Source organism: Heterocephalus glaber, unplaced genomic scaffold, assembly GCF_053883595.1.
Source record: "Heterocephalus glaber isolate CG9 unplaced genomic scaffold, H.glaber_assembly_v1.0 deba00000943, whole genome shotgun sequence".
Lineage (NCBI taxonomy): Eukaryota > Metazoa > Chordata > Mammalia > Rodentia > Bathyergidae > Heterocephalus > Heterocephalus glaber.
Genome location: NW_028258175.1, coordinates 2,732,952 through 2,758,924, shown reverse-complemented (window position 1 = coordinate 2,758,924; position 25,973 = coordinate 2,732,952). Strand labels below are relative to the sequence as shown.

General features: G+C 48.5%; 2 protein-coding genes across 16 annotated transcripts in view; one reads left to right on the top strand and one right to left on the bottom strand.

Annotated features, from left to right (window-relative positions):
- The window catches only part of Gtf3c1 (general transcription factor IIIC subunit 1), a 67,232-nt gene extending 44,812 nt beyond the window's left edge, over window positions 1-22,420 (bottom strand). For all 5 annotated transcript variants that reach the window (XM_013076307.3, XM_004855997.4, XM_087208827.1 and 2 more), the window contains exons 1-6: window positions 22,109-22,420; window positions 19,281-19,490; window positions 17,715-17,891; window positions 17,344-17,487; window positions 15,286-15,382; window positions 12,257-12,380 (exon numbers count right to left, since the gene is read on the bottom strand). In XM_013076307.3, coding sequence (XP_012931761.1) covers window positions 12,257-12,380; window positions 15,286-15,382; window positions 17,344-17,487; window positions 17,715-17,891; window positions 19,281-19,490; window positions 22,109-22,329 — 973 coding nt within the window. In that variant the 5' untranslated portion in view covers window positions 22,330-22,420. The remainder of the gene's footprint in view (window positions 1-12,256; window positions 12,381-15,285; window positions 15,383-17,343; window positions 17,488-17,714; window positions 17,892-19,280; window positions 19,491-22,108) is intronic.
- Window positions 22,421-22,487: 67 nt separating this feature from the next.
- The window catches only part of Katnip (katanin interacting protein), a 179,218-nt gene continuing 175,732 nt past the window's right edge, over window positions 22,488-25,973 (top strand). For 4 of the 11 annotated variants that reach the window (XM_021237361.2, XM_087208835.1, XM_004856004.4 and 1 more), the window contains exon 1: window positions 22,488-22,611. Coding sequence is in view for 5 of the 11 variants with exons in the window: in XM_087208835.1 (XP_087064961.1) it covers window positions 22,605-22,611 (7 nt within the window). In the remaining 6 variants the exon portion in view is untranslated. The remainder of the gene's footprint in view (window positions 22,612-25,973) is intronic. The other 7 variants (XM_004856002.3, XM_021237358.2, XM_004856003.4 and 4 more) reach the window with 7 other exon arrangements.

The window sequence follows — 25,973 nt, the reverse complement described above, 5'->3', positions numbered from 1 at the left end:
GTATCAGACACTGGCCACCAAGCCAGTCTCCACCAGAGCTCCCTGTGTCCGCCAGTCACGTCCCTCCCAGCACCCCAACCTGCCGGGCTCCTCTCTCCCAAGGCATTCACTCACAACAGCAGCCCACTGCACCCCATAAAACACCAGTGTCCCTTACAGACTGTCCCACATCCTGGATGCTGTCCTGGTTTCCTACACACTTTCTCCAAACCAGGTCTCACCACGGCCTTAGGGGGGAGGTGCTAGCACCCTCACTTCCCTAAAGAGGACACTGAAGAGCTAAGGAACCTGCCCAGACTCCGGTCCCTCTGCTGGGAAGGGGCTGGGACTCACCAGATGGGTTGGTTCCCGAGCTCCTGCCCTACGCCCTGAGTCAAAGATGCCAATGGGATCGTGAGCAGGGGTAGTGCCAGAGACCTGGCACAAGACAGCACTTTGGGGACACCAAGCCAAGATGCACGAAGCCCATATGCTGGCGCCCTCCCTTCCACTCCGCACTCCCTTTAGGGGTAACGAGTCAGGGAACCTCACCCAGCAGTGCTCATGCACCGGTGAGGGGGAGCGGTACAAGCTCTTGCGGGCTCAGGGGCAAAGTGAGGAATCCTCTCTGCCTCCGCAGCTCCCACCTTCTCGCAGCAAGTCAGTTGGTTGTTCTCCCTTCCTGCGGCACCGTGTGATATCGGTGCCTTCACAGCACTCAGCACGCGGCCCCCGGCCTCTGCCATGCCATGCCAGCCGCAGGCATGCTCATTCACAGTGGGGCTGGGGTGGGGTGGGGTGGGTAATCGTGGGCTCCTTGACTTCCTGTTTCTATGGCTGCAGAAACGACCAGTGAAACGGAATGGCAGGCAACATCCCCCACCTCACAGGGCGAATGTGAAGATGACAGAGGTGACACCTGCTCAGAGCCCTGCTGCATCCAGGCACCACGCCACAGTGTTATGCGAGTTAACCCGTAAATCTCAGTCCTGAGGCGGGCAGGTCTGTGAGCTCCACTTCACAGACAGGAAGCCAAGGCACAGGCAGTTAAGTGATAGAGCAGCACACCTACTGGCGCGACCAGTACCCCAGGACAGGTGGAGACGCTGCAGACGTTGGTGGGATTAACTCTTGTCTCAGGCGATGCCCACAGCTGGCCTCTGCTCATGGTCGCCTGGCTTGCGGGGACTCGGGCTGGGCCATTGGGTGGATGGCAGGGAAGTCTGAGGGTGATCCCTGGGGACTGTGAGATGCTCCCCTTCATCAGCCCCAGGACTGACAGGGAGCGTGATGCCCAGAAGAGGGCACCATGGGCCGGACAGCCACAAGCTGCGGTGCTTGCAGAAGGCCTAGAGCACCACAGCCGGGGGGCGCTGGTGAGGCCTGAGGCCAGGGATGTGCGGCTCTCCAACCGCCCCACAGTGCAGAGCAGATTTCTCCATCGTGACTGCAGCTACACCATGCAGCCCAGTCACAAGGGAGACGCGCGCTGCTTCAGCTGCTTCATCTACTCAGGCAGTGTCTGCCTCCTTTCCCATAACAAGAAGCATTTCCCTTTCCCCACGCCATGAGAAGCACACCTTCACTCTGGGAAACCTAGGAGTAGAGGTGGCTCGACCCAGGGGTGCGGAATCTTCCTCTGCTGCTCCACAGCTGGCGCAGGCCCTGCTCTGAACCAGGACCAGGAACCTGCTGAGCCTTCAGGGCTCTGGGGCACCGCGGGAAACCAGGCAGTGAGGACGGACGGGGCAGGCCGTGCCTCACTCCTCTCCCACCATTCTAGCGTTTAACCAGCTTCAGAACTGCAATTTCTAGGGGCTGGGGCTGTACCTCAGTGGTAGAGCACCTTCCTGGCATGCACAGGCCTCTTGCCCAGTGCTGCAAAGAAGAATTTTGGCTTTTATTATTATTATTATTATTGGGTACTGGGGATTGAACTTGGGACCCTGCACTTGCAAGGCAGGTGGCAGAACCACTGAGCTAAATCCCTGGCCCCTGGTTTTCATTATTGAAAGCCCTTCCATGTCTCCCCACCTTTTTAAGAAGCCTGTTCCACACTACAAGTTGGCTGATGTCAAAAGGAAAAGGGCAGGGGGGCCCCAGTAAGGACACCCACACCAGGGTGAGCGGGGGCTGCCTCCCCTTCGCGCAGCTGCCACCTGCAGTGCCCACCCTGGAGGGCCCAGTGACTGCCACAGGGCGTGCTCTGCAGGGACAAAAGGCCAGAGAAGCACGACCAGCCAGGGACGTGCACACGCCCAGCTAGCCAACGACCACACACGTTTGTGCACTTTGAAGATCTGGTGCACCAACGTCAGCAGCCCGCCACAGAGGAATCCCTGACTGGAGATCCTTGGAGGCAGAACTCAGGCACTGGAAGGAGCCAGGAAGGAAGAGGATGAGCACCTGCTGAGCCAGGCCTCAGGGTGGCCATTTTCAGAAGTACTTTCCTTCGCTTTACTTTAAGAAAGAGGATACTAGCCCGGCACTGTCGCAGATGCCTGCCTGTAACCTCAGCTACTTGGGAGGCTGAAGCAGGAGGGTCACACATTAGAGGGCAGCCTGGGGAACTCAGTAAGACTGTCTCAAAAAGCAGTGTAGGGGCCAGGGATTTAGCTCAGTGGTGCCGGCACCTGCCTCACAAGCACAAGGTCCTGAGTCTAATCCCCGGTTCCAGAAGAACAAAACAAATCAGTGCAGTATTCTCCAGGCCCAATCATCAATCAATCAATGACAGAAAGAAAAGAGAAGGAAATGGGAAGAAAAAGGAAGAGAAAAAGAAAAGAAAGGAAATAGGCCCAGCGGGGTCGGGTGATCTAAATGATAGCTCCCGTACCAGGCCACTTGGCATGGGGATTAAAAATGCGACAGGAAGGCTGGGACCAGGCAGTGAGAGGCAGAGGAGGAGTGACATGTGGTAGAACACTGACGAATGTGCAGGGGGGTTGGATCAGGCAGAAGGGGACAGCATAAGCAAAGTTACACAGGGGAAAAGAACAGGCACACTGCAGGGGAGGGGAGGGGCAGGGAAGAGGGGCGAATGAGGAGCAGGAGACACAGGAGATGCAGGCCTTGCTAGGGTGTTTTGTTTTGTTTTGTTTTGTTCTCTGGACCTTGTGCTTGCAAGGCAAGTGGCAGAACCACTGAGCTAAATCCCCGGCCTGGGTGTTTTGTTTTTATTGTGCAGGCATGATGTCTGAGACTGGGACTCGGTGCTATTTCTGTGGTGACTATGGAAGCGGCTTGGAGAGGAGGCGGCCCGCCAGGTAGTCCAAATCTGCAGGTGCTGTGCTCAGGGACCTCACCTGTGTACACTGCCTTTGGCCCAGGCACTTACCTACCTACTCCCTCTCCTCGTGAGTCTGGCCGGTCTCTGGTCATCATTTTCACTGTTCAAATGTTGTTGTTTTTATCTTAATTATTAATTGCGTTAATTTTCATTCTTTAAGCTAGTGTCCTTTATGACTTTGTTGCTTTTAACTTAAAAGAAATCTTGCTGATTTTTAACTGTTTTAATCGTTTCCCCTGCACACACCATTAATTTTCTAGGTTTTAAAAATTTCTGACAATCTTTTCCTTTTATGTTTATGTTCATCTTTTATCTTTTTTTCTGGTCTTCAGTTTTTCAAATTCCAGTTATTTGGTTTTCAAGCTCTTTTGAGCCCTTATATTTATTTTACTGCATTTTAGTCATTCTCAGTATGGCTCATTTCTCTTTTTTTATATGTTGTATACTTGAGTCCTATGAGAACTTTTTAAATGTCCCCTTTTGCCATTTTAATGATTGTAATTTAGTCTGCTGTATCCTGTTATGTTTCTTGGTTTAGATTGTATTTTGTAACTTAAATTTTAATAGCTTCACTGAAATTTAATTCAGGTATCATACAATTCACCCATTTAGTGTGTACAAGTTAATGGCTTTTAAATATAGTCACGGGTCTATGCACCCAACAGCAGCTAATTTTAGACCATTCCCCTCACTGGAACCCTTTAGCGTCCCTCCCCTGCCCCTCACCCATCCATGCCCTAAGGGATTTATTTACTAATCCCTTCTTCTAGATTTGTCTATTCTGGGTTTTTCTCTCAGTGGAATCGAATAGCAGTGGCCTTTTCTGACTGGCTGCTCTTTCCCCGTGGGATAGTCCTGGCATCCGCGAGGGAAATCAGCTGACCACAGCAGCTTGGGGCGTCAGTTCCAGCCCACTGATCTAAGTCTATTCTTGTACCAGTACCACTTCCTGAGGACTGCTGCTTTGTAGTCAGTGTTGAAAGTGGAACTATTAATTCTTCTACTTTATTCTTCTTCAGGACTGTTTAAGCTTTCTGGATCCCTTGCAATTTCTTATGAAATTTAGAATCAGCCTGCCAATTTCCACAAAGAAATCAGCTGGGAATCGGATATGAATGTTGCTGAATCAGATTAGTTTGGGGAGTCTTATCTATTGTCTTACTAATGTTACGCCTTTCAGTCCATGAGCATGAGATGTTTTTCCATTTACTTAGATCTTTTTTTCTTTTTTTTGGTACTGGCGATTGAACTCTGGACCTTGTGCTTGCAAGGCAGGCGGAGGAACCACTGAGCTAAATCCCTGGCCCCATTTACTTAGATCTTAAATGCACGCCTGTAATCCCAGACTTGGGAGGGTTAGGCAAGAGGATCACCCTGAGTTCAGGGCCAGCCTGGACTACACAGTGAGTTCAGGGCCAGCCTGGACTACAAAGGGAGAGCCTGTCTCAATAAACAAAACAAAACAAATGTCTTCTGACAATGTTTTGAGATTTTCAGAGCATACATTTTGCATTCTTCTTGTTAAATTTATTTCTAAATTATACTGATCTTGCGTCCTGGAGTCTTGTAATACTTGTTTATTTTTTAAGAGTCACTAGGCTCTAATCCAATCTACCTGGGAGGTAAGGAAAGAGGATCACAAGTTCTGGGCCGGCCTGAGCACTTGCATGCATGTGGCCCTGGGTTCAATTCCTAGTACCACACACACACACAAAATTACAGGGCAATAGCTGTGGGGAGCATCTACATCATAAATGGGGGAGGACAGGTACCTCTACACCAGCCCCCCAGCGCTGGACTTGCTGCAACACTGAACCTGGAAAACCCACTCAAGGAGCACCTCAGAGTCAGCCCCAGGCACCACATCTTACTCAGCTGCTTCCAACTGTGTGGGAAAGGACTGCCAAGTTCCTTCTTATAGTTCATCCTTTTCTTTCTCTCCACACAGATTTAATAAGCACAGGACGACGGGTAAATACTTGAAGAGAGTAATCCAAATTTGCAAAACAGCAGTTCAGGGTGACTGTTTTTATTAACAAGGTTATTTTGCTTTTTGTAAAACCGATCACTGCAGCCTTAGGTGCAGTGAAATATTTTTGTAAAATATGCTAAGCCCAAACTCTTTGTTTAAAGAATTTTAGAAACAATTTATATATACCCAGGCACACCTGTAAATTTACATGAAGTCATACATCATCTTTATTTATTATTTAAGTCCTTTGTTCCGCAATGCCTGAGGGAAGGTTTTATGTTAATTTTGCAAAAGGGAACAACAAAGCTCCCAGCAGAAAGAAAAAAAAAGAAAACCTGAAAACTGTGCATTTCTCCCTTGCCTCACTCAACAAAAGTAACCAAAATGGCTTTTCATTAAATTAAACCCACTAAACATCCACTTAGCACCTACAGTCCCAGGAAGACTGAGCCGGCACTGAGAATGTAAAGTGTGAAGGGGGTGCGGCTGCCACCCTCAGGGAGCTCACGACCCCACAGTCAGGCGATAAATCGCTGAGGCACCAGGTGTCTTGAGCAGTGAGGGAGGACTGACTGTGTAAGTGCAGGCTCAAGACCCGGGCACAGGAGGCTGGGGGGAGACTGCGGGTGAAGACTGCTGGGGAACGAGGTGAACCTCTTGCAATCGAAACGGGCTCGGCATGCACACAGGTCCATGTGTGACAACTTAAATGCACTGTCATCACTGTGGGTGCCTGCAGAGAGACCTTAAGCCACCCCTGCTTGGGCTCTGAGTCCTGCCCTCCCAGCCCCGGCCTCAAGGTGCCAAAACCAGTCTCTGTGCAACCGGTCCTGTGATGGAGACACCTTCAAGGTCAGGCAGATGACAGACAGGCCAGGAGAAGGCAGGCCTGGGTTAGGCAACAGCAGGCAGGGGATCATGGGTGAATGGCGAAGGGAGGCCCTGTCTGCGCAGCCAGCTGTCATTAAAGAAAAGCACTTCGATGTTGCCTAATTTTACTTTCAACACAGAAGTTGGAAGCCAGACTTCTTAGGTAAAAATTCCTGATTTTTTTTAGCCTGGCTTGGTGGCACACCCCAGCACTTGGGATGCTGAGGCAGGAGGACTGCTGGGAGTTCGAGGCCAACCTGGGCTACAGCGAGTTCAGGGCCAGCCTGAACTACAAAGGGAGACCCTACCTCAAAAAAAAAAAAATTACTGATTTTTAAATGCTACCAATGGTATTTAAATGCTATTCAATGGAAACAAACACTGTGAACCAAACAAAATGCAATGCAGATCTAGCCTACAGGGCACCAGCCTATGGCCCCTGCTCAGTGTGTGGGACTGCATAACCTTTGTTCCTTTTCTCCAGCCCCATCGTGATTAAATGTGAGTTAATGGATAAAGATGCTTGTTAGTTTTGGGACACTAGATAAAAATCTGTAACAGACCTAAAGTCCCAAAGTAAACTACTCAACTCGTTTGCCCGGAACTGATGTTCCGGGCACCACAATTTTTAGAACAAGCTGCAAATGTCTGCTGACCATCAATATGTGACAGTCAACCACTAACCTTTATCCCCTTTTCTTTAATTCTATATGTTAACTTCCCCCTCAACCCCCTATAAAAACAGCCTCGGACTCTGAGCCAGCTGCCTCTCTAAGCTATTTTGCTTTGGGAGTGCCGTCTTGGCCAGACTAATAAAGGTCTGTTTTATTTTCCAACTTGTCCGGTGTGTTCCTTCCCGGGTGTTCTTCGCTGCAGTCAGCTCCTTCGAGCGTTTGGTAAGGCTCTTGGTCTTACATTCTGAAGGTACCGCTGGGATTCCTGGGTGTGCTTCACTATAGTCAGCTCCTCAGAGCGTTTGGTAAGGCCCTCGGTCTTTCAAATGGAATCCTTTCAGACCTGGAACACAGGTGCTACTGGTATCACTTCCACTCAGGTAAGGCAACTGAGGCATAGGTAGGTTAGGGAACTTGCTTAAGGCCACCAGTCAGAAAGTGACACAAGAATCTATCCCAGGGCTGTCTTACTTCAAAGTTCATTCGGTCTCTGTGAGTTTCAATTTTGAGTAACTTCCAGCCTGGGGAAGCCTCCTTCCATGACTGCCTGCCCAGCTGCTCTTGATTTTATTTTATTTATTTTATTTTTTTGGTACCGGGGATCAAACTTGGGTTCTTGCGCTTGCGCAGCAGACGTCGAAACCACTGAGCTAAATCCCTGGCCCTGCTCTTGATTTTAAAGATAAAATTACTTCACTTTGTTTATTTTTAATGCCTTTCTTCCAACAGGTCAGGAAACAAAAATCATTAACAGATCCATAAGCCATGAGTATTTTAAGTATGCAGATCATCAGCCTCCCAGGTCAGACACCAAACCATTCCCAACAGTTCAGCCCCTGGGATGCCTCTCGGTCTGAAAACATTTTCTTCCTCACCACAGGACCCAGCAACCCTTTCTCATCTCCTTTCTACTGAAAAAGACCAACACTGCCTACTCCAATCTCACGCTTATTCAGCAATGAACAGTGTGTTAAGAACTAGGGACTGGAGGATGAGGCTGCACGAGAGGACTTCTCTCCCAGCTGCTGGCTTCTTGGCCTACTTGCCTGTGGTCTCGTGACTGTGTTACCAGCTGCTACACGAGGCTTTTACAGATTCCAGGGTCCCATGAACTAAGCTAGGAAACAGAGGAGAAGCAGGGGTCCGCCAGGCTGGCGGCTGGTATTTTCTCAATAAGCCTGGCTGCCCACCTTCTGTCCGGACAAAGCTGAGGCCCGGGGACGCTGCAGGTCCACCCTCCCTCAGCGTGTGTTCTACTAAGGTGTGCTATTAATGAATCCTGTCTCCTTGGGTTGCCTGCTGTGCCATAAAATCAAGTACACAGGACCTAAGCATTTCTTTCTTGTATACCTTTTCGTTTTTTTTGAAGTTAGTTCATTTTTTCTCATTTGTTTGGTTTTCTATGTGTCTGCCACTAATTCACGCTCAGGTTCTTGGCCAGACATGCAACTGTCCTGAGGTCTGCTTGCACATACTGAGCCTCTGTCGCTGGCGTGGACTTCCATCCTCCCGGGACCTCCTCTCCTGTGTCTATCCAGGCTGCTGCTCCGATTCTGCCTTCCTGCCACTTGGGTCACCACATCCACAGCGCTTTCCTTTGCCTTCCCTGCATCCTTGACCACGTATTTTCCTGTTTTAGTTTTTCTGTTAACAAGAGCTTCCTAAAAGGAAGTAGGAGATGACTTGCGTATGGAAGTATACGGTTGTCCTTGTTCTCATTCCTCACTGAGGCTGAATAAAGGATTCCACATTGAAGGTCCACTTCCTTCAGAATTTTGACGGCTTTGTTTTCATGTCAGCTTTAGTCACTGTAGGTCCACTGTCTGCTCTCCTCGAGTCTCTTTGTCCTCAGATTTCTGAAGTCTCAGGCTGCTGGATTTTAATGTGGATTTATGTTCATTATGCTAGACACCTGACAGGCCCTTTGATCTGGAAGCTTAATGTCCTTCAGATCTGGGAAAACTCCTCAGACCATTTCTGATAATCTCCTCTCCAACCTCCTGCTCTTGCTCAGGTTTCTAAGTTCTCATCTTACCCCACGTTGCCCATGGTTTGACAAAGTGTTCCCCAAAGGCCTACATTTAAAGGCTTGGTCACTGGCCTGTGGTGCTCTTGGGAGATGCTGGAGGCTTAGGCGGCAGGGCCTCGTGGGAGGAAGTTAAACCACTGAGCACGTGTCCTTGAAGGGGATACTGTGTCCCCAGTCACATCTGCTTTGCTTCCTGGCTGCCATGAAGTGAGCAGCCAGCTTCAGCCACAAGTGCCCACCATGTCTTTCGGCTCACCACAGGAATAAGCCTTAGAGACACCATGGACTGAAACCTCCACAACTGTGAGCTGACATAAACTTTTCCTATTTATTTTTTGGTACCAGGGATTAAACTCAGAACCTTGCGCCTGCAAGGCAGGCACGGCACCACTGAGCTAAATCCCTGGCCCTTATTCATTTATTTACTCAAGTTAATTTTATTGGTACACTTTATATATACATAATGGTCACATTCATCATTGGGAATTTGTACCTGTACATAATATATCTGAGTTCTTTTTTCCCCTAACCCCCTCCCAATATTTCTTATTTATTTATTTTTGGTACTGGGAGTCAAACTCAGGGCCTCATACTTGCCAGGCAGGCAGTGCCACCTAGCTACATCCCCAGCCCCCAACCCTTCCTTTTAAAAAGCTGATTAGCTTAGGTATTTTGTTACAGTCATGGAAAGCTGACCAACATACTCCAGAAGCCCTATAATGTTGGACCTTTTAAGCTCACTTATTTTCAACCTGGCACTCTCATTTTCCATCTCTTGAGGTTTTGTTCTTTCTGGGGGGATATTTTTCAACTCTCTTTTACTATCTCTCCTTCCATTAGATTGTCAATTGCAATAGTTATATTTCTTTTATTTCCAGGGACTATTCTTATATTTTCTGCATGTTTCTTCTTCATAGCTTCCTGCTCCAGTTTCATGGACACAAATCTTCTCTTTTCTGAGGATTATTTTAAGCTTTCTTTTACTCCCTGCTGTGTTTGTTTCCTGTTTGTTTGCTTCTGTTAACATGTTTTTCCTCAGGTAATTGGAGAAAGATTAAGAGTGGAAGAGAGGAAGTTGCCATCATTTGGTCTCCAGTTAAGGTGGGCTAGCAGGGGTCACTATTTTCTTGGGAAATCTCCAAATTTCACCATCTGGAGGATCTCTCTCTCGGACTTGTTAGTTTCTCCAGAAGAAAAGCCTCCAGACCCTGGCCTGGGAACTATAAATCTGGCTGTCAGTGTTCTCGAAACCAAATAGCTTGGGGAGCCCACATTTGCGTTCAGACAGCTCCTAGAGGGACTAGAGGTGGAGCTCAGTGCAGAACCCTTGTCTAGCGTGCATGGGGCTCTGGGTTCTGCCTAGGCCCCCTGGACTCTAAGCCAGAACACGTGAGAATTCTCGCCCTAAGTCAGTCTCCTTGGCCCTTGCCTCTGGAATCTGACTGCATAAGTAGCAAAGGTCTAAACTAGTAGAGGATGAACATCGTCAAATGATAAAATAAACCGAGACAGCCAAACCAGGGAGGGCAAGTGTAGGGACTCGCGCCGATGGAGATGCTGCCCACTGTCTGTGCCCAACCTCGCCCCCAGCTCGCTCTCCCATCTGAGTTTAGAAATCCTGGCACAGCCCTCCTGCAGTAACTCAGATCCCTGTCTCTGCGGGAAAGGTCTCCTTACCTGGCTGTGCAGTGGAAGGAGGGAGCAGGTGTTCATGTGCTATTCACAGACTCAACAGAGCTCGTCTCCAGCCTCACCCACACTCATGCTTTCAAAGGTATCTGCAAGCTCCAATTTCCCAGTTTACCTCAAGTTCTGAGGTGTCAGTTCATGCCTATTGCTCCTCATAGCCATTTCTTTAGCTTTCCCGCCCTGCTCAGCCTGTTGCCGTTTGTCTATCTACCTTGAGTGCCAGCTGACAGCTCCCCAAGCCACTTCCTAACTGGTTCTCTTTGTATTTGTGGGCTTCTTTTATAATCCTTATCATCATTATGTAGCATTTGAGCAGAGTGCAGATGAACACATCCATTCTGACTGTTGTATTTTATTGAAGCTCTGATTCCCAGCTTTTAAAATGATTCTGGTTAATCAGAAGAGGTAAACAACATGGGGCAAATATCAGGAATGCGGGAAAAAGGACTAGGTAAAGTTTTTAAAGTTTTATGGTCTATTCTCCTTAGTTTAAGTTTCTCAGAAGGTTCAAGCCCTATATCTATCTATGGTGCAGCAGTTGCTTAACCTTACGTAAGTTACGTAGCATCTCCTCACTTTAAGTTTCTTACACATACAAGCGACAATGCTCCCTACTTTGCAGGGCTGCATGAGATCACGCAGCACAGAGGAGGCACAGGTGTATGCTGCTAATGACACTTTGGTCAATGATGGTTCTGTCACACGGTAATAAAAGATCTGAAAAACTGCTACTGCCTAGGAACAATGTGCTACAGTACAATGTATCTGTGGCAATGCTGGCATAAACACACCTACTGTGGTGCTAGACATATGAAAGTATAGTGTGTAGTTTCACACAGCAGGAGTCCCCACCCCCAGGCCCACAGACCACTTGATGGGTCCATGGCCTATTAGGAACCAGGTGGCGGTTGGGCAAGCAAGCAAAGCTTCACCTGTATTTCCATCTGGTCCCCATCACTCCCATTACCACCTGAGTCCCACTTCTTGTCAAGTCAGCAGCGGTATTGGATTCCCACAGACAGGAACCTTACTAGACACCGTGCATGTGAGGGGTCTGAGTTGCACGCGCCTTTGAGTCATTGGGAAACTACCCTCCACCCACAGAACAGTGGCCAGAACCTGACATAAAGTACCAGATACTTGGATACCAGATGATGGTAATAAACAGCTATACTGCTGGTTTGGGAATTGGCTAAAATTTTTTGGTTATTTTTAGAGAATAATCCTTTCACTTATTAAAAAAGATTAATGTGAACTGCCCTGTCCCACCAGCAGCAGCCTCAGACCTCTTGTGCTTACTGCGTCTCCTGGCTGCATCAAGAGGCGACATGGCTGACTGACACCATCTGGGTTAGTCAATAATGCCATCATGCTCACACAGCAGACGTCTCCAAGGATGCATTTCTCAGAGTGCCACCCCTTGCCAAGTTGGGACACATGGCATACTTTCAAAAGGTTGGCTGAAGAATGTAGAGTGGCTGTGTGTGGGGAGGAAAGGCTGCCCTTACTTCCTACCACCATGGTGAGACGTCAGGGGACACCACACTGAGACATCTGCTGGGAGCCAGAGCTGCTTTAATTCAGCAAGTGCTTGCTGGCACCTTTAGGACAAGGTCCTGAGCCAAGCAGGCAGTAGGCCCTGAAGAGCTGAATAAGGACACGCTATCGTCACACCAGAAGGCACAATGTGACCCAAGAAAAGCCAGGGCCCCCCCGCCCAGCCCAGGGCACAGAAGCCCAGAGTCTGCCTTTACCTTTTTTGGTCTTGCAGGGTCCACATTCAGGGTGAATCTCTTGTAAGGGGAGGGTTATCACCTTGGCCAGCCCCGCGTTCAGCATGTACTGGTACAGACGCTTAAAAGTCCTCTCACACAGCCCCTGCCAAAACACAATGTAAAGCTACTTCTGAGCAAGGCACTGGAAACTGCCAGTCAGGTAAACACACACAAGCTCAGGACCTGAATTAACTGATTATCTTAAATGAGGAAAGACTGCCAAGCTATGTTGTCAAGGTAACAAAACAAAGTTGAGAGCAGTAAAGAAATGATTCTACATTTTGATTACAAGGGGGGAAAGAGATTTGCCTAAAGTGATCTCAAAGGGTAGGAGCGAGACGCTAAGAGCAGGAGGAGACTTCTCCTCTGACACTGTTTCATATTTCTTTGAATTTGTGAACCAAGTGAGAGTATTATTAACACACACACACACGCACACACACACGCACAGTGGAACAAGCATTGCGAGTTTGAGCTCAGCCTGGGCAACTTAGTTGCTTAGTGAGATCCTGTCTCAAAAAAAAAGGGCGAAGGATGTAGCTCAGTTTGAACGTCCTGCGTGCAATCCCCAGTCCTGTCAAAAAACATTTTAATAGAATTGTTTAAAACGTGGTCTCAAGTGAAGACCACGTCCATGCTACTGCTCATCCTTCTGCAAGGCTGCTGCAACACAGGTCCTATGAGTCTCTTTGCCACAGGGTTACTAATGGGCAGCCTCCCGTGCAACCCATGCCTTTTAATCCACATAATATTTTTTTTAAAGCAATTAATTTGCCAACATTGAAAAGTGAGAGCTTTCATATTTAAAGGAAAACCAGACTCGCTTCTCTTAAAAAGCTAAGATTTGCCAATCAATCAGAAGAATGCAGCTCCTCGAGGCAACGGCCTGTGGAGTCAGGGCCAGCACTCTTGGTGGCAAGGGATGTGGTCACCAGGGTGCTGTGGGCCTCATGCTCTTTGCCAGACCCTTGAATGATAAAACCAAAGGCCAGTTACCATCCATCACCATTTTCGTGTTGCTTTACACTATTGGTCCTGAAGAGGAAAGTGAACACCTTAAATCTGTACTAGGAGCAAAACCATTTTCTACGCATGGTCCATCTGGCTCATTCACAGCCTTCCTGGCTGCTGCCGCCATGTGACTATGCAACTGCTGGAGGAGTGAGGCCAGTTACCCTTGCTGTCCGTTCCGAGGGACAGCAGGAGGAGCTCACCACCATGTGCTGCTGGAGAGGAAAGTGTGTCCATGGGCCACCACCACCACACATCTGTAATCAGCTCTCAGACCGGCCAGCACTCTTAGCTGCCGGGCGCCACAATATCCAGCTACCTAAAACATCAGGTAAGTCCCACACGGCTCAGGCAAACATACTGGCTTGTACATAGCATCTATGGTTAATCTAGCCCAGCCCTGGCATGGCAGAAAGACCCCATGGAAACGCCACCATCAAACCCTAGCCTTCCGCATATGGCACCAAGCCCCGGACCATTCTAAGTAAGCAAAGGAGGAGGATGCAGGCCTGCATTTGGGGTGCTGCCATCAAGACTTGCTCAGTGCACCAAGCAAAACTGCAGCACCCGGAGTCTCCCCACCTTCCATATTCATGGCATCCACCTCGTCTACAAGCTGGTTGGTCTGCTCTCTCCAACCCCTACTGCCAGCTGCTGATCAGACATTACCAGGGGAGCAACCCAGAACTTCGCACTTGATGCATCTTAAAGTCATATGTGTCACATGCCTCCCCACACAGTTTGCTCCTTTCTGCACGCTGATACATGGGTGTAACAAATGCTACTGATACTCTGCCTCGGCATCTAAGAGGTGGCAGGAAGTAGGGGGCCATGGGGGGCTGGCCAATGCACAACTAGCTCCAGCTCACTATTTTCATGAGCAACTGCAGGCCCAGGCTCACTAAGGCCTCTGACTTTTCAAGGGAAGCTGGACGCCTAGCTTTCTTCATAAAATCTAAATTTAAAAACAAACCCAGATCAAATTTATTTTTAATAGGCCAAGTCTCCCAAAAGCCTCCAGTTTGTGACCTCTGCTTTGAAGAGGCTGGGCATGCACAAATCTAGCAACAGGGAAGATATTCTCTCCTGTGTGAACAACACTGACACATCACGCAGTGACACATTAGGATGGTCCTGGTGTCTAAAAGCAGGCTGTAGAGCAGTGGTGGCGAACCTATGGCACACGTGCCACAGCTGGCTATATGTTATCACTGAAAGCTCTAAAAGGTTCACCATCACTCCCGTAGACCATGTTCCTTTGGGGACTGACTACTAGCACTCAAGAAACCTGACTTCAAATTTTAAGTTGCAGTTTAACCTATGGGGCAATCTTATTTCCCTATTTCTAAAACTGGCTCTTCCCCGACTTCCACAGAGAACTGTCTGAACCAGCCTGGGAGCAGTGGCCCCTCCACCTCTTCTCTCCCTTACACTCACTTATCCCTGCCTCCTCTTCTGGGCCCAAGCGGAAGCAGGTCAAGAACTGCTTTTCAGCCATGCATGGTGGTGCACGCCTGAAATTGCAGCACTCAGGAGGCTGGGGCAGGAGGATCTGGCAAGTTCAAGGCCAGCCTGGGCTACACAGTGAGTTTAAGGCCAGCCTGGACTATACAGTGAGATCCTGTCTCAAAAAAAACCAAACAATAAAAACAAAAAAAGAACTGTTCTTCACTGTCATCTCTCCTCCTCAGCACAGCCACACTGTCATTTCAGCGTAAAACCACTGGAACAAAATTACCAGTTTCATTATGGAAGGAAATCTAAATGCCAAGATCTACCCTCCCACATGCACTGTGATTGCAAACCACAGAGCAAACCCTGGGAGGCACGGAGTGAGTGGAGGACTGAGCACTCCCTCATCTGTACAGTAAAGGGAAACTTGCTTCAGCCCATGACGGGCGCTGGGTGGCAATGCTTCAATCTGCATGTGACAAAGGCCTCCAAGCTGCGTGAGGACCACAGCCAGCGTGGCTCCCAGGACGGGCCCGCACGCTCACCAGCTCCTCCCGCAGTCTGCCCAGCGTCTCGATCCGGTTACTCCGGGTGCTCAGCATCCCCGAGAGCTTCTCCATGAGGATGTCGTATTTGCTCCTCCTGCAAGAAACACCAGCCAGGGCATCTTGTCAAGCCTACTGCAAAACACCACCTGGTTTTTAGAGGTGACAAAGCAAGTAACAACACAGTGAACTGCAGAACCTTCACCTTAGGGCTCAATGGTCACCCAGCCCAACTCCCACACTTTATAGCTGGACAGCTTGGCTGAGAGCCGTTCATTCACATGGCCAGGGTCACCTAATGAGTGGTGGTGTACAAACAGATTCTAAAATATTAATGAAGTGATTCTCTAAGTGCCTTACATTTTTATAGTACTTCAGTGTTTAGGAAATTACATACTTCCTTAGAAATCACTCGGTAAGAGTGGGGATTATTTCATAAAGAATCTCATTTCCATCTCATTTATTGTGAAGTCAATGTCATGGCAAATGCTCCAGAGCTAATAGTCAACAAAAGAAGCTAGTAAGAAGAGCTGAGTGCTCATGGTGGCATGTGCCTAGAGACCAGGAGGGCTGAAAGGAGGTGCCTTCCTGCCAGTTCAGCTGGACAAGGACAGCTTGGCTTGGGTCACGATCTGAGAAGGGGGAAGCACGTGTATGGGATCCACAGACTACACCCACTTCTCCATGTGTACGCGTCTGAGTGAAGGAGAATCAATGGAGGACATGTGTGTATAGATGTGTGCTGCATACAACTACTACATACATGAAGTTCATGTGTTCACTCAAGAGGAAACAGCGGTTCAAAGAGGCCAAGTGTCTGCTAAAGCAAGGGGCAAAGATGGATACACAGACCTCGACTTAATTCATGTTCTTCCTCCTATGCCAAGCCTGCCACCTCAGTTCTCTAGATCATGAGCCATGCGTCATGAGTTTAGTGAAAGTTATTTAATAGATTGCATGATCAATTAAAATACGAATTCACCAATATTGTATTCTCCAATAAATTAAAGATGTATTAGAAACTTACGTTTTAACAGTGTGCATGTTTGAAGGCCAATCAGAATCAAGAGGACATTTGACAGGAGGTCAGACACGATTCTCACTCCTCCAGGAGTGATTCCACTCCAGGAGTGGATTTCCAACAGTTTACCCAAGTGGGTACTATAAACTTCAACCCTTACACTTAATCCTGAGTTTGCTCCCCTCCTTTTCGGAGAGTGCATCTGGCTCCTGGCGTAAAGGGCAAGGAACTCCTACTGCCTGGCCAGAGGAGAAGCAGTCATTCTCCATGTCCAGCCAAGGGTCTGCTGGCTCACCTCCCAGCTACTGCTATCCCCACTGTGCAGTGGTGGGAGGGCACTGAGGAGCCTGAAGCTCACTCACCCAGCGCACTTCTCTTAGGCCCCACACCACCTTGGCTTCTGCTCTTCCCACAAAGGAGGACATGGAATTGAGGGGTTTAGGTTGGGACCTTTGCAGAGTGGTAAAACACCTCTTTTCCCCATTCCCATGCCAGGTACTAAGTTACCCCGAACTGCAAGGATTACAGAGTCAGAGGTAATCAACTCAGTCCCAGACTCCTTGGTCCTCAGAAGGGGATGTGCATACTCTCTCTGTCAGCTTGCTGACTGTCTGGACTATGATACCCAGCTAGAATAGCAGAATCAGGCACTGTAATCACTTAGCAGGACCTCACCACTGCATCCACATGAGGTGATTATGGCTGCATGTTTCAAAAGTGCCCAATGTGAAACTGACATAATTCAACCCCAACTCTGCACCTAACAAATTAAACTGGACTTACTTTTATTTTTACATCTCTCTGCATTTAAACAGAACGGTAATAGTCTCTATTACCGGGTAATGGAATTTCTGGTATTTCTTTCCCATTTTTTTCTGTATAATTTCCATGTTTTCTAAATAAGCACGACGTATGCACATCAGAAACATACCTTATTTAAAAAGGCAGTCATGTCCTGACTGGGCATTAAGATTTTTTAAAGCATAATACGCACAGCTGCAAAAAGTAACCAAGTTCTTGTTCTCTACAAACCACACCTGTCCACGTGGAAGCGGTTCAGGAGCAGGAGGATGGAGTGCTGCTGGGCTCCTGTGGGCAATCGGATCACATGTGACTGCATCGTAATGAGCCCGTTTTTGTTCAAGATCTTCCGGTGATAATGAAGCTTTCCAGCGTCAACCCTGTGGCACAACAGGAGTGTGGGCTGTATCATTTTGCCTGTACAGGTTTTTCACTTGGACATAAACACCAGGGACACCTCTCACACACACATATCCAGCCAACCTAAGAGAACATCACTGTGAGACAATGACCTTCAAACAGAAAGCCATGCATTTGGGGTGGGAGTGCAAGGCACAACGACCAGCGAGCCCCACCACTGAAAGGAGAGAGACAAACCCTCCCATACTTGAAAGCGGTGGTGTGAAGGTCTCGCTGCAACTCCCCTTGCCACCTGGACCGGCCGAGTCGCTCCAAGATGCAATAGGAGAAGTCGGGGAGCTTCAGGTCAGGGTCCCCCTCTGCGCCTATCAGCGCCCTGTAGCGCATGTCTTGGGAGGCGACAATGATCAGCTTCTTGCCCCACCTGCAAGTCAGAAACAACCATATACAGAAATACGTTCAACTGACTATAAAAAAATCTGAAATACGAAAAAGTAGAAGCTTTCAGAATCATCATTTTCTGCTTCTCCTGAGAAATTCACAATACCCCTAAATTCACCTAGGCAAGTTTTCAGTCTTAGCATGGCACAGGGTACAGGACTGTAGGAGACACCCCTGCCCAGTGCTAGCGGGCTGTAAGTCAGGTGCTTCTTGCCTTCCATAATTCAGCTGTATTGTTTTACATAAGGAGTCAGACCAAAGCCCTACGTGACTCAATGGGCATGTCAGATGGCGGACTGGGCGGGCATAGCCCCTCCCTCAATGGCTGCCACGGAAACCCAGGCCCTGCTCTGTGCAGTGGCAGGGCTCTGCTGAGCTACGTGCAGCTGAGGTCAGCGTGACCCCAATTAAAATCCTTTCCCCTGATTTATGGCTTCTCACTGACCCGCTGGGTTACATGCTAATTGCACCCAGACCCCATACCAGTTTGTTCTATCCAAGCAAGACAAGCAGTGCTGACTCCCTGACAGTGCTGCCTGGTGCCATCATGCCAGGTGATCAGCAGTATCTCACTAGATGCCTTCTAAGCATGCCCTGCTCCCTATTCCTTCCCACGACTGTATTCAATAAATACTGGATGTGCTTGGGGGCCTTTGTCTTTGCTGCCATCAGCAGCACTGACCAGGACCCAAGATCCAGCCTCTCCACTCTACGTCTCATTTCTGTCTGTTCTTGAATTCGCCTTGTACTGTGGTGGCTCACAGGAGGCCAGGACCCACGGCAGAGGTCCTGATACCATCCCCTTACCCATTCCCTACACAGGATGAACAGAACTCAGGGAAGGAAGAAAGGAAGAAGAGACGCATCCAGGCCAGAGCCCGGGTGGGGTTCTGGAGAGAGGAGCGGAAGGACATGTGGAAAAGTCTGCCAGTAGAGGAAGAAGGGGGTGTTAGGAAGGTTCACACTGGCAACTTCTCCCATGCGGCCGAACAGCAGAAGGGAGGTGAGAAGAGGGGTGGGTGCTTGAGAAAAATGACCACTTGCATTGGCCACCTGGGAAAATGGGACCCTACCTGAGAACCCATCAAAGCCCAGCTGGGCAGACTAGGGCCCTTCTAGGAAGAGAGAACAGGTGCCATGTAAACGTGGCTAGGACCTTGCACACAAAGGAAGGGGAAAGACAAGACTCTGACTGCAGCCAGCTGCACAGCAGCAGAGTGAAGAAGGCCAAGGTCTGGCTCGGGGCTCACTGCAGGGCTGTTGAACACAGGCCCTCCCTCTGGAGGGCTGTGAACCTCTCCAGCTCTGGCCATACCCCGCCCGACCTCAGAGCCCCGATTCCCCGGCATTTCTGAGGGTGCAAACCAGTCACCTGTCAAATGCCTCCATCATCGTACAACGAGGCTGCAAAGACTTGCTCCTGATGTTACTCGTAATGTTCTTCCTCTCCTTAAAGAACTGGCACGAGCCCTGGATGCCATCCTTATTCTCTAAGATCATATGAATGGGGTAGACATCCTCCAAAGAGACCGGGTCCCTCCGGGACTCCAATATTCCAGTTTCCAAGTCAATTTCTTCATACCTAAAGGGAAGAGCACAAATACCAAACCCCAACTCAGCTTCGGCAATAATGTACACCTGGAGTATTTGGGGTTTTTTTTTTCCAACCTCCGTTAGAGATCAGAGAGGAGATGAGATTGCTCAGCCTTCCTGCACCTCAAATGCAGACAGTCTTGACAAACAGGTTCCTGCCTTCCTATCCCACAGAGCACAGGCCTTTCCAGGATCCCAACGCTACTCTACTCGGAAACTGCAGCAGCTGTGTGTGTGATCAAACTCACCTTCCCTGCTAAAAGTCACAGCTGGTTTCCTTCCAAAAGGAAGGAAGTCGTCAGGCCACCAAGTTTGGGTTGACCGATTCAAGGCTTTCCTCATCTCATCTGTCATCTTTCCATCTCTCTTTGGCTATCTCTCTAGTCCTCTCGCCCATTTTTATGGTTTTATCACCTGCATGCTCATAATTCTCACCTTTGATCCTCAGTCCTGCCTGTTTCCCCCAAGCACCAAGTCAGTGTCTTCCACTGCTGTCTATCAAACATCTCAAACTTCCTCAGATCAAACAGTGTGACTGCCTCTCCCCACCTCCACACAACTCCCTCCTACATGAGACACTCCCCGCTGCCTCTTAGCAACAATTAAGACATCTTTGACCTAAGTTTCTTCCTTTCTCCAGTCAGCCTTGTCTGCCAAGTTTTCCTTTGGACTCTGGTTCACATTCTGCACTAGACCAGCTGAGGCTAAACCCATACATGCTTTTCAACTTTTTTCTTCCTTGCCCTTTCTGGAACCTCCAACTTCTTAACCCTCCATTTTCAAATCATGTCTGTCTCCTCCCCAGCTCCCAGGCCCCCACTGTCTTTCAGCTCTCCAGTCACACTCTCCTAGTCTTCTTTTGAAGTTTCTGTAGTCTCCACCCAAACTTGAAAGGTAGGTGCAGCTCAGTGCTGTGTCTGAAAGCCTCCAATCGTGATGCATTCTCTCCTAGGGATGATTTTCTTTAGGCAACAGCTTTTATTACCATCTACACAGCATGACTCAGAGGTCTAACCCAGCCCCTCCCCCTGGCCTGCTTTCACTCCCAGAAGCAAATGTTTACTAACAGAACCTTTTCATGGACAACCAAAGGAACCTCAAACTCTTGTGTCTCAAAGCACATTCAGCACTTTCCCCACCTCTCCCAGATTCGACCGCACACTGCGGCTCTTCTGTGTTCCCTACCTCAGTCCAAAGGGGTAGATATTCACACGGGTGCCCCAACAGACAGCTCGGATTAGGAGGTGAGTCCTACCTTTCCCTACATTCCACATCCACTCAAGTATCCAAAGTCCCTCGCGCTTCTGCCATACATGCCTTGATTCCATCTTCTCTTCATTCCCACGTCCCCAGGGACGAGGCAGTCTACCACTGGTTGCTTGTGACTCGATCACTACAAATCTCTCAGCTTCCCTCTGCCCTCAGCCTGACCCTCCTTTCAATGGCTTCCGATTGTCTTTTGGATAAAAGAAAAACTCTTTAAATGGATTAAATGATTGTTAATTAATTTGGCTGAGGGCAGAGTGGAAATAGAAACAGCATTCCCAGGATTGAAATTCTGCAATCTGTTCTTGCTACTCTGACCTTGAGCAACTCATTTAAACTGTGCCTTAATTTTCTCTTCAGAAAAATAGGGATAACAAAACCTTCCTCCCCAGGTTGTTATAAAAAATTAAACAACTTGTGACATCTAAGTGTCCTAGAATAGTCCCAGATCATAATAAACACATATAAGTGTCAACTATTAGTCCTCATTCTCTACTTACAATTCTACACTTTGACGGAACTTCATTTCTCTTCCATCCAGCTTATATACTTGCCGTTCTATCCAGAGTACTCTGACAACTGAAGGGCCTAAATGCAACCCGAAGCCTTGTCTTACCCATGATTACCTCTGGGAACCTTCTCAGATGAGCACAATGTGGTTAACACGGATTCTGAAGACAAGACGCCCAGGGTTCAAATCAGTACTCAGTCACTTAGCACCCCTGCACCTGGGCAGGCTTCTTAACCTCTCTCTGAGACTCAGTTTCCTCCTTTACAAACTTGGAAGATAACAGCACCCACTTCACAGGGTCCCGTGAGGATCAGTTCAATCCTGAAGCTCTCGGGATCTTGGAATGGCACCCGGCTCATAGTAAGCACCCAGTGCACCCTGGCTGTTAGTTAGCATGACTGCTAAGTTCCCTGCTACGCTGACCTCGAGGGCTCTAGCTCTCCAGTTTGATGCCAAATGAATGAATGCTCCATAGAGGTTTGTGGAACTCAACCGTCCCCGGGTTTGATCTGCACAGCCTGCCTAATCCAATCCTATCCTCCACTTTAAAGGGGACTACTCTGAAACCCGAAGAATATCTCCCCCGTGCGCGTCCTGCTCACCACCACCCTCATGCACACGCAGACACAAAGGGACACCACCAGATGCCCTCCCCCACACACAACTTCACCAGAACCCTGGGCCCTGCCAGCCCCGAGGGACCCCAAACTAGCATTGCCAGAGCGCCCGCGCCCCCTCCCCCATTAGATCTCCGGTCCTTCTTCGGCCTCCCTCCTTTCCCGCCCCCTCCCAGCTCCATGAGATCCCGGGCCCCGGGCCTGGCCGCTGACCGGTCCTGCAGCTGGAGGTCGGGGCGCTCCCGAGGCTCCTCATAGAAGCTGATGCCCGGATGCGTGGCAAGAGCGCGCCACAAAAACTCCTGCGTGTAGGGCTCCAACAGCAGCGGGAAGGGAGGCACTCGAGACTCCAGACGGCTCCACAGAGCAGGCAAACACAAGCCATCAAGCCCCTCCAAGGCCACTTCGTCCAACAACGACTCCAGCGCGTCCATTGCTTCCACAGTTAGCAGAGCCCGAGGCGCCTGCGCACCTAGCCGCGAAGGGCCCTGTTCAGCGCGCCTGCGCACAGAGAGCGGCGGCCCAGGGAGGAGGGTCGGACCCAGCCATCCGCGGAGTTGCAGCGCGCCCACGTGACGTCACTTGTGGGGGCGGGCTCAGTGAGCGGAGGTGTACCGCCATTGGTCCGGAACCCTGCAGTAACCAGGAGAACTGAAAACAGTACAAGGGCAACTTCCGGTTCGAGAGACCGGAACCACCGCCTCTAGGTATGGATGGTGAGTGTCCGTGGGCCCCTCCGGGAGGTCGGGCGGTTAGTCGCTCATATTTCTTGAGTCTTCTCTGGGCGGAACACTAGTTCATAGACCCTCTGGACCACCACTGCCTGTCCCAAGATGGTCTCCAACCTGAGGGAAAGAGGGGCTGAGTGGTCCCGGAGGGCGAGGAGAGGCAGGGGGAGCGGTCAGTGGTTCCTCCACGGTGCCAAGCTGAGGTCGTGTTGGAACTCGGGACTGGCCAGGGGCTCGGTGAGGGGATTTATGGCGGGAAAGGCGAGGTAGATGTCTGAGAAGGATCTTGCACGTCTTGGGCGTGGAACTGTAGGATCGGGGAATTGGTGTGGAGCTGAGCGTGATCCTGGGGAGTGCGTTCGTCAGCTGCTGAAAGGGAGTTGGTACGGGGAGTGGGGGAGACCCGGGCAGACTCCCTTTCTTTACTTTGGTGTTAATAAGAGGCCACATTAACAGTATTGTTCAGTGCCAGGAACTCTTTAAGTGCTGTCAGGCAAGCTTCATAACTGTCATTTGAAGTCAGTGTTAACCCCATTCTACAGATGAGAAAACTGAGGTTAAGGGAAGTAACTTCCCCAGCGTCAAACAGCCCACAAGTGGCGGAACAGTGAGGAGCCCAGACACTGTCTCTGGAGCTGAATTATGGAGGTTGGGATTAGAAACGTTTTCAGGGGCCTTTTATCCCAGAGGTTGCCAATGCAGATGTCTGCAGGGCCAAATTGAGTAGGCTGGATTGGGAATGTGAGTAGAAATCCATTACCCATTTAAAGGGGAAGCTGCTCGATCGGCTCCTGCCGATTGCTTCTTGGGACACTTCTCAGAAGATCATGACACCAGTCACCCTGAAGGCCAGGGACAGGCTGTGGGCTCACCATTTAGGAACTCACTCTGGGATGGGAAGACTAACGGCTAGGGAGACTGGTCGGGTCTGTGCTAATGTCCAGATCGTTATTCTTACGTTACTGTCCCGCACTTCTGGGGAACTGCATTCCTTTGCTATCCGCTGAATGCAGTGTGGAAAGAAAAAGTTGTTGGCTTTTGGTTGGTTGGTTTTGGCTTTTTTGAGACAGAGCCTCACGGTGTAGCCCAGACTGGCTTCAAGCTCACAATCCTGCTGCCTCAGCCTCCCACATGCTGGGATTACAGGCATACACAACCACACTCAGCTGAACAATTTTTTAGTTGAACATTCTGTCATGTGCTTAAAAAGGTACCTTTGCCTTTTGTATTTTTGAGTTACTATAAAAATGTCTTTTACTAGCTTACCCTGTGGAAAAGTCAGTGTAGTGTTGCTATACAATAATTCTCAAACCTTTAGACCTCCAGACAGCTTTATTACGGTCTTCCCTCAAGAGTGTTTGTGTGTATAATATCTTTGGTATTTATCATATTAGAAATTAAAACTAAGCTGGGCGTGGTGGTGCAGGCCTGTAATCGCAGCACTCAGGAGGCTGAGTCAGGAGGATCACCACAAGTTCAAGGCTAGCCTGGGGTACAGAGGAAGTTCATGGCCTAACCGGAGACTAACCTAATACGGAGACTCTTGTCTCAGAAACAAAAACAAACAAACAAAAAAAATCTTATAAGATGTGTCAGGGTTTTTTTTAAAATAAGGGGGCCGGGGATTTAGCTCAGTGGTTTCGCCGCCTGCTGCGCAAGCGCAAGGACCCAAGTTCCATCCCCGGTACCAAAAACATAAAAAATAAAAATAAATAAATAAAATAAGAACAATATCTGGGCATGGTGGCACATGCCTATGATCCCAGCACTCAGAAGGCTGAGGCAGGAGGAATTCTGTGAGTTCAAAGACAGTCTGGGATAAACAGTGAGTTCAGGGCCAGCCTGAACTACATAGTGAGACCCTGTCTCAAAAAGATGCCCCCCCCCCAAAAAAATTTTTAAAAAGACCCCCAAAATAAATAAATAAAAATAAGAACAATTGGGCCGGGGATTTAGCTCAATGGTTTTGCTGCCTGTTGTGCAAGTGCAAGGACCAGAGTTCGATCCCTGGTACCAAAACAAAAAAGAACAATAAACTCATTGCTTCCGAATATAAATAATTTTTTGATGTATTAGAGATTGAACGCAGGGAGCTCTGAGCTGTATCTCCAGCCCTTTTTCTTTGTTTGTTTATTGATTTTTTAAAATTTTGAGACAGATTCTTGCTAAATTGACCAGGCTGGCCTCAAACATTTTGTTCATGTGTTTGTTTGTTTGTTTGTTTGAGATGGTCTCACTATGACCCAGCTGGCCTCAAATTTATTCTCTTTCCTTGGCCTTCTGAGTAGCTGGGATGAGAGGTATGTGCCACCATGCCCTGCTCATAAATAATAGCTTTAATGAAAAATAACATTATTATCCCCAAAATATTAATAGGAGAAGTGGCCTCATTTTACATCTTATCAAATCTTCCATGTCTGGCTTAATAGAAAGCAGCTGGACTGTCATCTCTGCTGCAGCATCTGTAACAATTGTACTATTTTGGTTGCCATATATGAAGAAGATCTGGTCTCACCTGTGTGTACAAGTGGAGCAGGGAGGAATATTTTAATAGCCTTTTCAAATAACTATAGATACTCTTGATGCAGCAAAACTTGCCAAGTGGCAGTTTCTTAAAGGTCAGTCACAACATGGTATCTGAAACTGTTAATGAACTTTTATACTGTTACATTAAAATCTATTAGCCTCCCTTGCCCTTTGTTTGGCTATTTTCCCCATGTATGATTTTATAAAATCAGCCGTTGTTCATTTTGAAAATGTTCTGTAGCCAGGGATTTAGCTCAGTGGTTCCACCGCCTGCCTTGAAAGCGCAAGGTCCCGAGTTCAGTCCCCAGTACAAAAAAAAAGGAACATGGGGCTGGGGATTTAGTTCAGTGGTTTAGTCGCCTGCTGCGCAAGTGCAAGGACCTGAGTTTGATCCCTGGTACCAAAAAAAAAAAGGAACACGTTTCCACTGCCTGCCTTGAAGATGTTGTACACATCTTTCAGGAGGTGACATTGGAAATGTCATTATCCAATACTAAAAAAAAATCACATTTGTTAATATCACCACCCATCTCATTTTTTTAAAAAGAGAATTTTAAATATCGGAAAGCTATTGAAATTCAAAGTAATGGAAACATTTTCCACTTGCTTTCAATTGAAAGCTTAAGTGTTACATTGACAACAAATAACTGTCAGTTTCCTTGAAGTCACAGGCTCATTCATTCATATTTGAGAAAATACGTGCCAAATACTGAAGTCTCAATAACCATAACTTGTCTATTCTTGTCCATTCAAATAAAGATGACATTTCATACAAAATGTGGTTAGTTCATCTGGCAACTCAAGTAATTGTGCAAGTGTTTTCT